At 27.5% G+C, this 17,964-nt stretch overlaps 1 protein-coding gene across 1 annotated transcript in view; it reads left to right on the forward strand.

Annotated features, from left to right (window-relative positions):
• Positions 1 to 17,964, forward strand: part of LOC129963116 (centrosome-associated protein 350-like) — a 69,319-nt gene that overhangs the window by 869 nt on the left and 50,486 nt on the right. Inside the window, exons 2-7 of the mRNA XM_056077195.1 lie at positions 2,220 to 2,263; positions 3,356 to 3,490; positions 6,221 to 6,281; positions 12,088 to 12,361; positions 14,544 to 14,758; positions 17,187 to 17,522. Coding sequence (XP_055933170.1) covers positions 2,220 to 2,263; positions 3,356 to 3,490; positions 6,221 to 6,281; positions 12,088 to 12,361; positions 14,544 to 14,758; positions 17,187 to 17,522 — 1,065 coding nt within the window. The remainder of the gene's footprint in view (positions 1 to 2,219; positions 2,264 to 3,355; positions 3,491 to 6,220; positions 6,282 to 12,087; positions 12,362 to 14,543; positions 14,759 to 17,186; positions 17,523 to 17,964) is intronic.

Here is a 17,964-nt window from a genome sequence, read left to right on the forward strand (position 1 = left end):
AAATTTTACTTATTTACATGAACTTTCTAAGTAAATTCTGTTCTATAATATTAAGTAATTTGTTAATTTAAATGCAAAAGAAAAGTCTTATGTTTTGCAGGTTTAATAAATTTATTAAATGTTAGATTTTCCCAGATATGATACATTTTTGCAGAACTCAGTGTTCCTGGAATTCACATTTTTCAGTTGGATTTATTGTCTTTTTATATTATAATTCTATAGTATTTTTAATATCTATAGCACTTAATATATGTATTTATTCATTTTATTGTTTAGTCAAACATTTTTTTTTTTACTTCGTTGTGTTTATGCGTAGCATAATTCATTAATTTATGAAGTTCTCTTTGAATTCCAAATCTGTGTCATGTTTGGTTTATGTTTTTAAATGTCCTTTCAAAACACAGAAACAACACATTTTTGTATTTTTTATTATTTTTATTTATTTTAATAAATTTTTAAGTTACAATTATTTAAAAAAAAATTTCAATGCAAATAAAAGAAGAAATGTTCATGAAGAAGCAGTTAATGAAAAAACTTATATATATATCATTTTTGTGTATATATATATATAATATATATACACACAATATTCATTTTCTTAATTATTAATTTTACTGATGCATTGTAAAAGTTATTTTCATATATTTCCACTAATTAATAAAAAGATGAATAACTGACAAATTTTATGCATTCATTATCCTTTTACAATGTTCTACATATGTTAATTAGAAAGTCATATCTTCTTAAATACAGTGATTTTTACTTATTTTTCAGTTCTCCTTACCTCAGTCTAAAGAAATATATATATAGTGGCTAGTATTTTTAAATGATATTAATAATCTATTTATAAAAAATTTCTATTTTTTAAACAGAAATTAATTTTATTGATTAACAGTTGAAGAGGAAATTATATTTTTTATTAATTTTTTAGTTAGTGTTTAGTTTAAGCATAAACAGAAGTTTATTTTCTTCACTTAAATTAAAAGCACGCTCATAGGATTGCAATGGCTATTTGGTTTTGGTGCTAAATTTAGCAAGTTTTGATTCTTTCACTGTTATTAATAAGTGCCTTTTATTTATTAAAGGATATTTTTTATTATTTTTATAAATAATCTTAGCTATGTATGGTATCATAGTTGCAAATCGAATAAATTGAAGATGCACTATTGAATTTGTTCTACTGCATATTTCCGAATATAAGCTGAGAGTGCATTTTCTTCTTCAAAAATTTACCCAAATTCAAAATCTGTATGTAAGTTGAAATACAAGCTAAAAAAAAAAAAACACATATTCTGCAACTTACAAATATGTTGCCACTAGGACAAAGATGTTTTTAAGCAAGTAAAAGAGATAATATTTTTCTCATTTCTAAAAAGTTAGACACTAGACATTGATAATGATTGTTTGAAACTCTAAATCTCGCACATTTTTTTTCTTTTATTTGCTGTCTTGCATATGATCTGTTATATCTGTGTTTGTCTTATTTTTTATGCTGGGTTTTTTTTTTTTTTTTTTGATAGATGAACAAAAAGAAATTCTTATACAGTGAATTTCAAACTATTTATAGGAAATTCTAACTGCATGGCTGCTTGGTATTTCTTTCTTAATGAAGAGAATGTATATTATCTGTACTTCAAACATAAAGCAACTCATTTTCACAAAAGAATAACTCATTTCAATGAAACAAATGTCATTTCATCTAAAATTAATTTTTTCTTTAGAACCTATATATTATAGAAATAAAATATACATGTTATATTATATACTTATATTTGGCAATATTTAGCAATTTATCTATTGTGCCTGACCAACATACTTGTTTTCATTATTTGCAAGATTAGTGGATCCCTACATAAGCCAACCCCCTTAGTTTAGCTGTCGAAACGTTTCAAAGATTCTTGATTTTTATACTGAAATATGGATTATTTGAATCCTTCCCCCTGGTTATTATCATTACTTTTTTTACTTGTCAGTTTCATTTCTTATTTGTCTAATCATACTTTAATCTTTATGAAAATTTTTTAATTTTAGTAAATATTTATGAATGAATACTTAAGAAGTTTTTTGAATTTGAGAGATTTCTTTATTTCTGATTCTTATTATGATTAAAAGTTCCAATTTATAGTTGCTTTCTTCTTTGAATGCTCTAAATATTGTTAACATTATCTGTTTGCTAATACCTGTAAGTGTGTAATAGTTTTTGTTAAAATCTTTTTTAGGTTTTGAAGAAGCTCAAAGAAAAATTAATGCATTAAAAGAAGAGGTGAAAAACACTTTTATTATTATTATTATTATTAATTAAGTTGGAAAAGTTTATATTATTTTAAGAATGTGAATTTTTTACTTTTACATTTAAAAGTGGATCTCAAAGCTTTTATTCATGTAACAAAATGATTAAACTCCTTTATTTAAAAAAAATTAATCAAAAAATAAACCATCAAATTTTTATTAAATGTTTTCATTATTTTTAAAGAGCTTTTTTAAAAATAATGGTCAAAATTATTAAAATATTAATAATCAAAATTAATTTTGCCAACTGTAAAGTAATTTTTTTAAATCTGTTATCTGCTGAGTTTTAATTTTGAATCTCAGTCTTTGCATTTTTAACTTTTAAGGAATTTGTTTGTCTTAAAAATAGTACCTAATAATGTTCTCATGTCTAAGTTTGTTGACAAGTTAAATTGAAAATCTTTTCTTTCATTAAATTATTTCAATATGAGTCAGATTTTTTCATTACTATTAATCTTAGATAAGTAGTTTTCTATTTCATAACAAAAATATAATTTCTGTTGATAAGAAATTTATATCATTTATCATGTTTTATTAAAAGTTTTTTCCCTATAACACAAAATCAGTGTTGGTTGTTTAAAGATATATATGTAATGATATTTTAAAATCTTATTTAAACTTTATTAATTTTCAAAGTTTTGTTTTAAATATTCTCTTATTTCTGATCCCATTCTACTTTTTCTGTTTAATTAATTCAACAGAAGTGTAAAATTGCTGAGTCGGCTAAATGCCAACACGTTCCCACACTCCGAGTAAAGGGATAAAATATTACTGACTTACACAATTTCTTCTAAAGATCCCTATAATTCCCTTGCCTGTGATTGACATGTGATGGAAATATCTATTAAAAACTCGCAGTATATATTCACAGGGATAAATTTTTCATTACCTTCTTCTTGTTTCGTGTTGTGTTCCTCATTTCTGCTTATGCAAAAAATGATGGCTTCCGGGACAAAAATAAAACAAAGTTAAAAAATCGAAAGTCTCTTCACTGTCTCTGAAACTGCCTTCTGCTTTAAAAATTATATGCTTACATATATATATATATTTATATTGTTTCCAATAGGTTGAAATTGCCGAGAAAAAACTTTCTTTTGCCAAGAAATCATTCACATTTGAAAATAATCAATCCTTTGATGATTCTTTAAAAACAGAGGATTCTGAAGTTTTAAATCAAAAAGATTCTCGAAATTTCATTAAGGTATTTCTATAATTTTTTTTAGATGCAGTAAAATGTTTATTATTTTAGATTGCTTTATTTTTTTATATTTCTTATTTTAATTATCTTGTTAGTTATAAGAATTTTCATTATAAATTTATAATTTTATTTTGTATTTTATAATCTGAGTAGCGCAAGATACTCAAAAGTGTTCTGATTATTCAATATTTTTTAAATTGAATTAAATGTTTTATGCAATAAATTTTATTTTTTGTATATGATTTTATAAGCTTTCTTGATTACAAAATTCTTGAATAATTAATATTTTCTTCCTACTTCTTTGCTGTTTCATTTTATTATTATTATTTTTTATTCCTCATATTTCCAGTGATCTCAGGTAGCTTTGATATTTATTTGTACTATGTGTAATTTATTAAAGAATTGATTATGGTTTGTTAAAAAAAGATTATAATTCAAAGAATAAACTAATAAAAAATAGGTAGCTAAAGTATGAAGTTTGAAAATAACAAAATTGTATTTAAAAAGTCTAAAGCAATATTTAAGAAGAAAAAAAATCTGTTTTAAACAGAAACTTTTATTATTTAGCCTCCCCCCTCTTTTTAAAAAAACTCTTGTACTCTTGTTGAGTAGTATGTTTTAAAAATCTTGCACACCAAGATTTTTTATAATTTTGTAACAGATCTTCAATTTTGTTTTCTTTGTAATTTCAATTTCTGAATGTATTACTGTGCATAATTTTTTTATGTTATATTTTAATAACATAGCATACAGTAGTGACCACAATTGGACACTTTTGAAAATTGTTATGTTTTTTAACTTTGTATGCTTATAGAAAATGTTACATTTAACAAAATGGAAACTCTTTCATATCATTTTAAAGAGAATTTAATACTGATTTCAATGCAAAATTCAAATATATGCAATACAATAAAAGTTATTCTTACATTAATCTGAATAACAAACACAGAGATGAAGCAGATTGTAATTTCTAACTTTTCTGATAAATCACTGTTCATTTTCTGGGAACCAATCAAATGTTAATAACTGCTAGCAGAAGCTGTCACCATGTTTAAAGTTGGAACAATTCATTATTATGCTTTTTCCTGTAGAAGGAAGTCTATTTTTTATGTAATCAAATTACAAGTTAGATTTTTTTAAAACTTTTTAATATATAGTTGGAATTTTTGTAAATATTTCTAATATTTAGTCAAGAAGCAATGACATCAAATAAAAGAATAGATTAATCACCTAGAAAGAGAACTAAGATTATTCTGTTACATGAATATGGTCTTTTCTAAGCTGAAATTACAAGACAAGTGGATGGTTCAGTGACTACATCTGGAGTTCAAAAGTTTTGTTTACGATATCAGGAGACAAATTCAATAAAAAAATAAAGCAGGAAATGGTTGAAAAAGGTGCACCACATCTGGAAAAAGACTATGTTTCCAAGATAGAAGAATGTTATTAGTGGCCATCAGAAGTCAGTTGAATGATGCTGGCATTTATGTCTGTTCAAGAACAATCAGGGGAAGATTATAAGATGTTAGACTAAGAGGTAGAATTCAATGAAAAAAATTCTTTTCTCAATTTACAGCAACGCATAAACAGATTACAGTGGGCAAAGGCACGCATTAGGTTGATAGATGATCAGTGGTCACAAGTTATACAGAATGATGAAACAAAGATATTGTTATTCGGTAGCGATGGGCGAAAATATGGAAGACGTAGATGTAGGTGAAGAGCTACATCCTGGCTGACAATTATGAACTCAGTTAGTGTTATGATTTAGCCATGCATGTCAGCAGATGGTATTGTTCTACTTCATGTTATCGATGGGGCATTAAATGCAAGAAAATACATTGATACTATTCTAGAGCCAAAACTTATGCCTTCTATCTGCAATCTCCTTCCCAACAGCACATCATTTATTTTTCAGTAGGATTCACCTCTTTGCCACACAGCAAGAATATCAAAAGTGCGGTATAGCACAAAGAAAATTGAATTCTTATCATGGCCAGGAAACAGTCCTGATCTCAAAATTATTGAGAACTTCTGGCACCGCTTGAAAACTCTTGTACATATGAAGTATTCATCAAATAAAAAAAGAATTAATTGAGGCTATAATTGTTTCTTGGCATCATGCAGTAACGAAGGAAGAGCTTAAAACTCTCATCAGCTTAATGAAACATCAGTATGAAGCTGTAATAAAAAATAAAGTCTACTCTACTAAGTACTGATAACTCACTGCAGTCATCAGCATCTAATGTATCTCGATAAACATTTCTATTCAACTTTTTTTTGTATTGTAAATATTTGAAATTTGCTTTTTTTATTGAAATCAACATTAAATTCTCTTTAAAATGATACATAAGTTTGCATTTTGTGAAACGTGAGCATACATTCTGTGATCATCCAAAGTTAGAAAACAAAAAGGTGTCCACAATTTTGGCCACCACTGTATTTAGAAAGTGCTATAAATGCATGCTTACTAATGATATTACTGACAGCATTATGATAATATCAGTGACAGATTTTTTTTCTCTGATAACTAAGCTAAAAATTTATCACTAAATAACCATTACTGAAGCAAGAATGCTTACTCTTATATATATTTCTTAATATATGTAATATAATTATTATTTGATTTTGCATTCTATATAGAAATATGAAACTTTGTTTTTGTTGCCTTTATTTGTAAATTTTTGTATTTTCAATTTAACAAACTTTTGAAATTTTTAACCTTTTTTGTAGAAAAATGGTACTAAAAAGTTGCCTTTTGAGAAGCATGTTAGAAAAAAAAGAAAGTATTCAAGTAAGACTATTTTATGTGTACTTATTTTTTGAACAGTTTTTTTTTTTTTTTAAATTTAAAGATGTATTGTGCAGCTTTCTTCAATAAAATATTATATGCCATTAATTAGCAAATTGATCAAAACAAATAATTAAGATTCTATTTTATAATATTTATTACTGCAAAATATACTTTATTCTAATATCGAATTTAGATAATTATGTTTTCCATATGTAATTGATTTTAATTTGGTTATGTTTGGTTTGATTGCATAAATAATGAATAATATATAATATTACTAATTTGAAATAATGCTATTGTAAGAAACATTTTTTTTTTTCATAAGAAACATAAAGCAAATGTAATATAACTCAGTTTTTGCAATTCATGATGCAGGCTAAAAAACAGCATGTAAACTTACAGAAGGGGGGAAAAAAAGAAAAGAAAAAAGAGGGTTAGGCATCCAGCCTTATTCTGTAATCATTCATCATGTATCAAAGATGAAAGTACCATTTTAAATGTAATAAATATATTTAAGCCATCCCAACTCAATTGAAGGAATACAGTTAAAATTGAACTATCAAGATGCCTCAACAGCAATTCTTGGGAATTATGGTTGAGACCTCTGTAAAGCGCCATTTGAATGAGGCATGCCCTATTATCCACTCCCCAACTTCACACTGTTACTATACCACTAGAATAATAAGAACCAAATGGTTGTCTTTCCAAAATCTTACATACCCCCCCCCCCAGAGGCAATGCAATACATCGATTTCAATGCAATTGCAATAACTAAGGTTTTTTTTTTTTTTTTTTTTGCCTAAGTCTTCATAAGAGGTTATTTACATATTTAAAGTTGCACTAACTTTAAAACTTCTAATGGCAGCACACTCTTGATGTCATAATAGATTCTTTAAAAAGAAAACAAAAATATATGGGAAGATAATTTAATATTTTCTGTTAATGGCTTGTCTTCGGATCAGTCCATTCCTATTCCCCCCCCTCCCTTTTTTAATATTAGTAATAACAATTTTATATTTGGAAGCTTAAAAGTTACTTTAAAGTTATAATTTATATTCTACTGTTTATTACTACTGTATGTATGTCCAACCTTTTATAATTATACTTATTATAATTTGGCTATTATAGCATTCTTAAGTTTGTATCAATAAGATACAAAGTTTTAATTTTACAGTTTGAAAATTATTGTTAATGACTTAAATTGAGTTTTAGAAAAATTATTACAAACCATGAAGATAATTTACAGTTACTTTTTAATTATAAAAATATTGTATTTTTTAAAATTATTTTTTACTATTGGTTTTGTTTATAGTTGTTCAGTAGAATGGATGAAAAGGGTCTTAAAATTTTTTTTTCAGATTTTAATTTGGTGATGGGGGAAAAAATTGCCTTTTAGGTTAAAAAAGAATTTTAAAAAAATTTGGTTTGTGGTGGTATGTAGATTATTATGATCCATGCAGAAAGCAACAGGACGAATGTTTTTAGGAACATTTCTTTTAATAATCACATTCACACACTAAACAAGCACAAACACAAAGACAAGACATTCGCGCACGCAACTTCACAGTTCAGCATCACATCTCATTCCAATTACAATGCACTATGGGATGGCCTAATCAGGCATTGCCATCTAGTATCCACAAGAGATCATCAGCGAAGACCGTCCTGGCGAGGTGGTGTGATTTTGGATATTTTCCCATTAGATAGAAAAGCCATTTTTAATTATTGAAATGAGACAAGAAGTTAAACAAGAAAACTTGAATATGACGGATCAGTTACACATTTACCCTATCTTTTGAATGTACAAAAAAAAAAAAAAAAAAAAAAATCAATAAATTAGGTAGAATGCAAATGATTTAAATCTCCATCTTTTTTGTAAGAATGCAAAAAGAATTATAATATTCAGTTAGGAGATAAATATATTTTCAGCAATGGAAAAAAAAATATTTATGTTAAAAAAACTTTATATTTTAAATGAAGTAACACATAAAGACAGAAATTAAATTAATTTGAACTGCAAGTATATATACACATTTAATAAAAGAAAAGCAGATATAGCAAATAATTGCTATTAAATTTTCATAAGTACAGAAAAAGAATTAGATTTAAGAATTCTTAACCATAAAAATAACATTCTGAGAATCAGAAATAAAATTGCACATTTGATACGATTAAAAGATGGTATATGCTGAATCGTTACTTTGAAAAAAATAATAATAATAAATCTATTAGAACAGTTTATCATAATACCAAAATACCATACAACTGAAAAAAGAAAACATATTCAATACTTGTTTAGATTAATCACTTTGAGAGCGACTGAGCTTATGAATACTTAATGAGACTTGAAGCATCACTCAAGGGCACATAAAATGGTATCAGAAAACAAGAACAGACCGTTTTGGTTTCGGTTCGCAAACTTACGGACCTAGAAATGTATCAAGTACGATAAATTACTTCATGCTTAATTAAAATACAGAAATACAACAACACCTTTAAATTCACTATATAGAATACCTTAATATTTAAAAGATATATTATTACGTACTTTCAATGATTGAGATCAAATAACAAAAAAATACAGATATTTCAATATGTAAACTAGCAACGATGAAAAGGCTATGAAAACAGAAGTAACTTAGAAATTATTAAATATTAAATAGTATGAAAACATTTTACAGAAGACAAAGAACCTTGATCTATTCAAACATGAAAGAATGTTGTATTTCACCGAAACAAATGCTGGATGCTATTGAAGTTAAACAACAAAAAAAAAAAAAAAAAAAAAAATGCACAAGTGTTACGACACTTGTTTGAGAACAGGTACAGACAGGAACCACCAAAACAAAACTGATGAATTTTTCCTTGCTGTAAATTTGAAAACAGAAACACACTTTCTTCACTGGATTTAAATGCAGATTTTTGCTGGAGATGCGCAAATAATAAATTATACTCGGTACAGGGGCCGACGTCCCGTACGAGTTAGGATTTAAAACTGAATTCTGGAATACTCCTTAGGGCATCAAGGAAGCGAAGATGGCAGACGCTGATTCATTTTTGAGGACTGATGTCTGAAACAAAATGATGGACAGTTCTCGGGATGAGAAAACTGATGACATGTGTCAGGATGACACGTTTCATAATTTGCTGCGGACGGGAAAATTTTCTTGCGATTTCACTTTCGTTTCTTCATTTTACTGGAACACTATAAACCATTCCCGGGATTATTATTAATTGTTCCCGGGAAAAATTATTTTGTGTCAGGATGACACGTTTCCATCAAAAATTCATTGTCGGGACGACTTTACTTTCATTTCATCAGAAATTCTTTTCCGTTGGACGCCAATGTGGTGGCGGGAAACTTTTCTTGTGATGGTCGGGACAACGTCACTTTCGTTCCCTCACAAATTCTTTTCCGTTGGGCACCAATGTGGTGGTATGTAGATTATTATGATCGATGCAGGAAGCAAAAGGACAAATGTTTTTAGGAACATTTCTTTTAATAATCACATTCACACACTAAACAAGCACAAACACAAAGACAAGACATCCACACGCGCGGCTTCACAATTCAGCATCACATCTCATTCCAATTACAATCGCAATGCACTATGAGATGGCTTAATCAGGCATCGTCATCTAGTATCCAAAAGAGAAGATAAGAGTAATGCAACTGCTGCAGGTTGTAATACTACAACATCTTGAAATGCCGCAAAAAGCTTAAAATTCGTTAAGAAAAAAACTTTGAAAAACACTTTTTATGAATTTTCCATATGTATAATGTTAAAAAGGACTGTTTTAAATACATATATAAGCATTACAACTAAAAAAATTATTAATTACAAAATACAATAATAGTAATAAAATATTTTTTAATATCAAATTTTGTATTTCTTACTTCTGTATTACAAACGTTATAACTGCAAAATGTTTTTTTTCTACTTCATTGCCACATTTAACTGTCTTTTTTTATATTAACTTTTGGCATATTCACAAGTAAATCATTTCTTGCTCTTATGTATCCTTCTCTTACGATTGCACAGACATTTGATCCACTGGCATTTTGAGCCAATTTGGCCACCAGTTTCTTAGCTCTTTCACTGCCTGGAAAAACTGGGGAAAGTCGATATTTGGGTTTGCTACATATTTGACCCAGCTTCAGATGTCTTGCATATAAATATAATATTACCAGTTAAATATAATTTCAATATTATCTAAATGATTATAGGTAATATTGATACCTAGTTAGCCACCACAAGTGCTTTGAAGAAGAAAGAAGCAAGAAAAAGTAAATAACTACAAAAAATAATTAAGTTTAATCAAGAACGGACAAAAATTACTTATGTTTCAGAAACGGTTATTGGCGACAATGACAACGCTGAAGATCAACAATGTTCTTAACAAAAAGATGCAAACCAGCAGATTCTTCAAATATATCTTAAGACTTTGGCTGAGTGCATTGTGAAAGTGTATATGCATTTGTGTGGTTTGAACTTGTTAAAACATTCATATATTTTTGGTTCCAAACATCTGTTTAACCTTATCTCATATGCAAGATAGCTGTATGACGATCTCATAAACATTATAAACCCAATTATTCAAGGAAATGGGTACTTTATTGCTTCGTAAAATATCCTCTTGTGCATGATAAGTGATAAACATAAAATTCAATGGGAACTTAGTTTACGACATATTTTAAGAGCAAGAGCAGAAAATAGGTTTAAAATTCCAAAGTTACATTTCGATGCAAAGGCTTACATTGACATAATCACATGGCTTGATAATGACATAACTGAACCTCCTACCCTTTCTTAAAACAGGTTTCCAGAGACTCTCTCAAAGTGTTACATATTTCACTTACAGAAGGATCCTTCTCTGAAGCATTTTTGAAGTTATGCCTAATTTAATAGTAGAACTTCAAAACAGATTTGTAAGTAGGCAGTTCAACTTCAAGCAAATCTTTAAATTTCCCCAAAATAGGACATTCCAACATTTGTCTTGTCTTCATTAATTTAGTATGAACCATTTTTACTTACAACAAAGCACACAAACACATAAACTAACAAATTACTTACGTTAATTCAGTTACACCATTACATTAATTCAGATGCCAATTTAATTAAACTCGGCAAAGTTGCTCACTTGACACCAGCTCTGAGCTTGTCACCACATCTTCACCTCCCCTCAATAACATCCGCTCCAGCGATGGCTCAGAGTCCTGGATGTCATACTAATGCAATAATAAAACTGTTTTTATATTTCTATTTGTATTATAATGCTATTTAAAACTTTTTATTTCATAATCAAGACAAGTAAAAATCTTTGAAAAAAAGTTCCAAAAAGTGTAATTTTATGAAACTTTAACATCCTTGCTGCACTTCAAGATGTACTCCAAAATCTTTCAGATTTTTAATTTGTCTTATCTGCACCAAAAGACAAATTTTTGGCACTATTACAAATAAAAATCAAAAGTTGATTTTTCTTTAAAAAATTTTAAAATGTAGCACAAATTTCAATTTTATGAAGCTTTAACGTCTTTGCGACACCTCAAAACATACTCCTTTATTTTTCATATTTTTAATTTATCTTATCTACACCAAAAGTCAACTTTTCAGCGCTATTGCAAATTAAAAATCAAAAGTTGATTTTTTTTGTTCCACCCTATTGTTTAGTTATATATCTAATAAATTTTGAAAAATGGTTTTTTTTAAAGTGATTCATTCAAATTTAGAATAAATTAAGTTTGAATGTGTTTTAATGTATACTGGTGCAACTCTCCCACATTTTTTAATTTCTTTTTTTTTAGAAACTGATAAATCTGTCAATACTTCAAATGATATGTTGGATTCTCTTCACTCCACATCATCAAAGTCACTCTATATACACTCACCAGATCCAGATATTAAGCAGACACTGGTCAAATCAGTGATAGGGAGCACCTCCTCACACCTCCCTTCTGCTGAAACTACAGATTTTTTATTTAATCTTAAACATAAAGTTACATCTTCAGAGAGAACATCGTCATTGATAGCAGATACATACAAAAATGCCAATGCTGAACTTTCCAACATTATTTTTAGGTAAGATATTTCATTTTGTTTTTATATGATTAGTTTATAAAGTTAATATATTAAAGGAGGAAAAATGAAAGAGCAAAAAAGTCTTTCATGGGAAAATTAAGTAATATTTTGTTAATAGAAATCAGAAATAGTATTTGAATTAAAACAAATTATATCATACACATGAACTGTTTTTGGAAGTTAAAATCTTTTTAAATAAGTAATACATATACTATATGTATTTTTAAAAATATATATTATGAAAGAGGATTATACAAAAACATTTCTAGATCCATGAAAAGATAATGCTACATTGATATTGTTTTCATTATTTTTTTATACACAAAAATTAGACCTGGTAATGGAACGAAACCAGAGACTCACAGGTTTAAAACTCAGTCACATTAAAGATGAACTATAAACACTGCTCTCAGGATATTGAAGTTTATTACAATCAAACCTTTAGGATGTTACTAACATTGTGTAAAACTCTGAAGATGAAGTATCGACATCTGATTATGTTTTGTTTTGTAACATAAAATTTAAAATCCAGAATTCAGCATGTCTGGTGAAATGAGTGTATAGTGAAACAAACCAATAGCTCTTCAGTAACAAAGAGCAATGTTTTTTCTACCCAAAAAGACAAATTCAAGGACAACAAAACAAAATTGAAGCATATTCAGGAGTAACATTACAGTAAACAGCAGCACACAAGTAACAAATTGATAGTAATTCTTCTACAATTCTTGTAATTCTACAGTAAACAACTGTAATAGTACAGAGCTCTCAGAGAGAATTCAACTGCTCTCTCTCTTGACTCTGCTACTCTTGACTACATTACTCATTGACTAAATATAATGTGTTGTTCAATGCACATCTCATTGCTTCCTCAATATATGACTGACTCAAGCTCTATTTCCGAACTTTATCCAAATCAATGGCATTCAAAGAAAGTTTTAGAAAGGCTGTCATAATTCCCATCCTAAAGGACCTATTGCCAATATTTCTGTAGATTCTGTAATTTTCTACTTTGTTGCAAGTCCAGGGTCATTGATCCAGCATCTATTCAGATTTGATCAGAGCTATCGTAAACTTCTTAATTGCAAGGGAATTAACTGCTTTGGGAAGCAACATTACAAATTTGTGACAATAGTATATGTTCCAAATAGTTTAAAAAAAATATGCACTAATGAAACTCCCTGCATTTATTACAGAACATGATACATAGCATAAACAAAATAAATGTAAAAATATATTTAAGAAATTACTACTAGTAAGACTAAAGACTAATAGAATCCTGGTAGTAAGTTTCACTACATTCAGTATCTGTTTTATCTCTCGCTCTGTTTTTCAATACATTTCAGTTACATTATATATAGATATTTCTGAACCAGAACTTCTACACCTGTGGACTATTGCTTCAAATTGAATTTACTGAATGTTATAAGTCCAACTTTAAAATTCTTCAGCACTTATAAACAAAAATTGCATGAAAAATTATTTATATTTACTGTTTATAAATGCTTCAATTACTTTTTAGTTTGAACAAACATGGAATCACAAAAATTGTTTTTCCCAGAGTTGTAATTATAAAAATACTTTGAAGCCAGTCTGGCCTATTTGATAAATACTTATATTTTCACATGCAGCAGCAAAATTATTTTATTTATAATAAGCTAGTTGCAATAAAAACTGCATTATTTGGCAACATTATATGAAATGCATTTGTTGTGTCTCCTCTTTATACACACACTGATTATTTAGGCATTTTAATGGTATCAAGATACGTTTTTATCTTAAATTTGTAAATTTAATTATGGCCATATTTTTAAATATAACTTAGTTAATAGGAAATACAAATTCTTAGTTAAAAAAATTTTTTTAATATGATTCCATTTCCAAAATTTTGTTTATTTAGGTAATCAAATTATATTTAAAAAATTTCAGATTTCCTTAAGCATTAGTTATTTTTCATAAAAGCATTAAGAATTTTATCGCCTGCTCTTATGATTGATTTATTTTTATCATTTAAGGTCAATTTTTAACTCAGGGAAGTTTTTATAATTTTTTTAGTGTTTATCAATAAATCATAGGTTTTATCTCACTTTTATGTATAAAATTTATAATACTTTATTTTTAATCATGTTTAACAACCATATTACTTTGAGAAAAAAAAATATTATCATCAACTTTTTGTTTTTAGGAATGAACCTACCAAAATTGAAGATTCATCAAAGATAAGTTTCACATCATGGGAAGAAGAATTTTTAAGAAGAGAAATAGATCTTGGTAGTACAGAAGTTGAATCCAGCCATCATGAAGTATCCGATACTGGCAATGCTGTTGAAGGTATCCATTGGTCACCTGTAATAAGCGGAACAGAAGTGCGCAATTTGAAACCAAAACGGATCATTCATGGTAAGAATTCTTGCCGAATATCTAAGAAATTTAATGAAAAATAATTCATCATATTTTAAATATTTTTTCTTTGGAGATAATTTGTAGTTCAGAGTGCAAAAGATTTCTGCATTTGCCTTATGGAACAGCCCTATAAGCAACTACACAAAAATATTCATAATTAGAAATTGTACAGTTTTTATTCAGCAGCTAAAATTGCAGAGAATAATCATGTACTAGTTAAATTAAAATTTTAAAGTTTGTACTAAGTAATGTTTGATAATTTCCTTAAGTCTTGACTCCAAAACTTTTTTCACTTTATGGAGGGGGGGGGGGATTTCTGAAAAAATTTACATCTTGCTACATTAGATATGTTATTTCACAGTTCCCAAACCATGTAAAACGTCAGAAAAAATAAGTTTTAATGAGAGTTTCATTATTGTTTTGTGAATCAGAACTGCTATTCATTGTTTCCTATAAATCAATAGCTTCATTAACTTTAGTTGCACAAGTGGACAGTCTGTCATTGCATTGAAGTCTATCCTGGGAGTGATTTGTTTTCATATTACTTTTTCTGGAGGATCAAATGGAAAGAGGCCTTCATCATTTTCATTATTTTCTGCTTGTGAACCTGGAAATCCTTCTTTCTGAAAGCATTTTTCAGTTTGGCGAATCTCCTTCAATCAAATAGACCAAATTTCCTTCCCAATCTTCTATTGCATTTTCCTTTACATCTGCCCATTTTTTGGGCAGATGTAAAGGATATTTTTTGTAATTATGATATCATTTCTTAAAATGATCAAACTATTAGAAGCTCAACATTCTTTTTCATTATGCTTTTCTGTAAGTTAAAGGGTTTTTTTCTTTGATTACAGGCCACTAGTGGCTGCTTTCTTGGTAAGAATGATGTTGAACCATTCCAATAGATCTTTGCTCGATGTTTAACATTTGTAACTGATGTCAATGTGGGGATTTCTATGTGTTCTTTTAAAGCATTTTATGGCATAACTTTCTTATCAATGCGTAAAATGTTATTCTATTCATTTGATGGAAAACATTTTTGATTCTGACCGTTTGTCTTACTTCACAACATTTCAGAAATCAAATGCTCTGCTAAACCAAACATCCAATACTCCTCTATTCTTTGCATTATGGAGAAGAGAACAATAGGAAAGAAATTTCTTATCCTACCTACTTGAAACCTCTTTGACAGTTACACTCATTCTTCATCTACAAAAATTCATTCATTAATCATATGTTCCAAACAAGATGGATACTGTAGTCATTTGAATAGCAATCCAACATTTTTCAAACCTAAGTTAACTACAGCAAAAAAAAAGAATTTTTTTTTGGTTGCTGTCATAATTGTTGATTTAGGATTTATTATTCATTAAATAAGGATTTTTGCCTTTCTTTTTTAATCAGGAAGAAAAGAAAAATTATGTCATTATTTCTAAAAATATTATTGCACAATACTGAGTTTTACATTGTTCCAAAATTTAAAAGATTTGTCTTTTTAATAATTCCAATTTAATAATTATGTAGAATTTCTGAATTTTAGCAGTTTAAAAAAAAAATTCAAAATTTCTAATATTAGATTATATTGTTACCCTGAAATTTCATTTATTTTCATGGTTTCATCAAATATTTCGTCCATCGTTGACCTTTATCCTACTATTGTAGAAGAATAAGAATTTTTTTTTTTTGTATCTGTGTAGCTTATAAGATGGGTGAAAAAGTCACATTACAAATTTATAAGATAAATTAACCATATATTTACATTTATAATTGAGTTATAACAGCATAGAACCAATCTTCATTGGAAAGGTTCATTACATAATGAACAAACATATACAAAACAATTAAAATAGCACAGCTTTAACATCTGATTGTTTGAGAGAATCATGAATGTGAAGTTATATTTAAACAATTTAAATGAAATTAAATATAACCATTGTCCTGCAGTAAATAATAATTCATAATCTTAACTACTATATTTCCACATACCTATTCTTTAAATTTCTTTTTAAGCAACTCTTGATTACTTTCTACCTAACAGAAAATTGAAGGGATATTAGACAATTAAAGAAAATTCACACTTTTTTCTTATTCAATACTCTAAATTTTAATCCTACCTATATAGCTGTCATTTCAAAATTATAAGTTAATTGTGTTTCATTTATGGTTAACTTCAAGTTTGTTTCCTGTAGAAACTCTAATATTAAGCATGAAAATTAAGAATTTTTTGGTGTATTTATTTAATTAGGTACTTGTTTTACTACTTGAATGAATCAATAATTTGTTGATATCAAAATCAATAAATTAGCATTACTATTATTTAATTATATGAAATATGTATTTTGTATTTGTGAGTATAAACTATTTTATTCGTGTTCTGATTGAATTCAGACTTATGAATTAAATATTTAAATGTCATCATTTTGTTTAGGTCACATGAAAACATTGCAAGAAATCATTAATCGACAAAAGAAATTTCATGAAAAAATTCAAGCAAAATCCGACTTAGATGGCATATCTAGTTCGAATTATAGAAAGAAGCAAATTTTAAATGATTATGGAAGCAGTGATGCAGAAAAGCACGAGGAAGATATGAAAATTTCTGAAAAGATTGATGATGGTATTGATGCAACTGTACCATTCAGGCTTCCACCCACAAGAAAAAAATGTTTGGTTACTAATTTCCCTAAATATAGAGGTTTCAATGTGCCAGGTGCTGCATCAAGCAGAAAGAATTTCAAATCCTCTAAATCATATAATGTGAAAGGTAATTTTTATATTTCAGTGTTCTATTTTGCTTGTTTTCTCTAAAGCAGCATTTTAAAAACAGAAACTTCTTATTTCAGTATTTATATTTAAAAAAACATTTCTGATGTGCACAAATTCCTTACATAGTATAGTACTGTGCGATTATGATGAAGGAAATTTCTACAATAAGTGAGATTTTAAAATAATGATATTTGTCTATCTAATTATTTCTTATGCATATATTTTAAAAATTCCATTTCACTGGATAGTACAAATGTACTAAAGTTTGCTTTTCTTATAGCTCTTTTACCTAAATAACTATTCTGTAGTACTTAATCAATTAAAAATTTGGGGACATTTTTGTAAGAAACAAGTTTTTAAAAAAAATCTAAGCTGACTGAATTTAAATTATTTTTTCTTTAGATTTATCATGATGCATGCAACTCTTATGCTTTATTGCT

Source organism: Argiope bruennichi, chromosome 3, assembly GCF_947563725.1.
Source record: "Argiope bruennichi chromosome 3, qqArgBrue1.1, whole genome shotgun sequence".
In the NCBI taxonomy this organism is placed as follows: domain Eukaryota; kingdom Metazoa; phylum Arthropoda; class Arachnida; order Araneae; family Araneidae; genus Argiope; species Argiope bruennichi.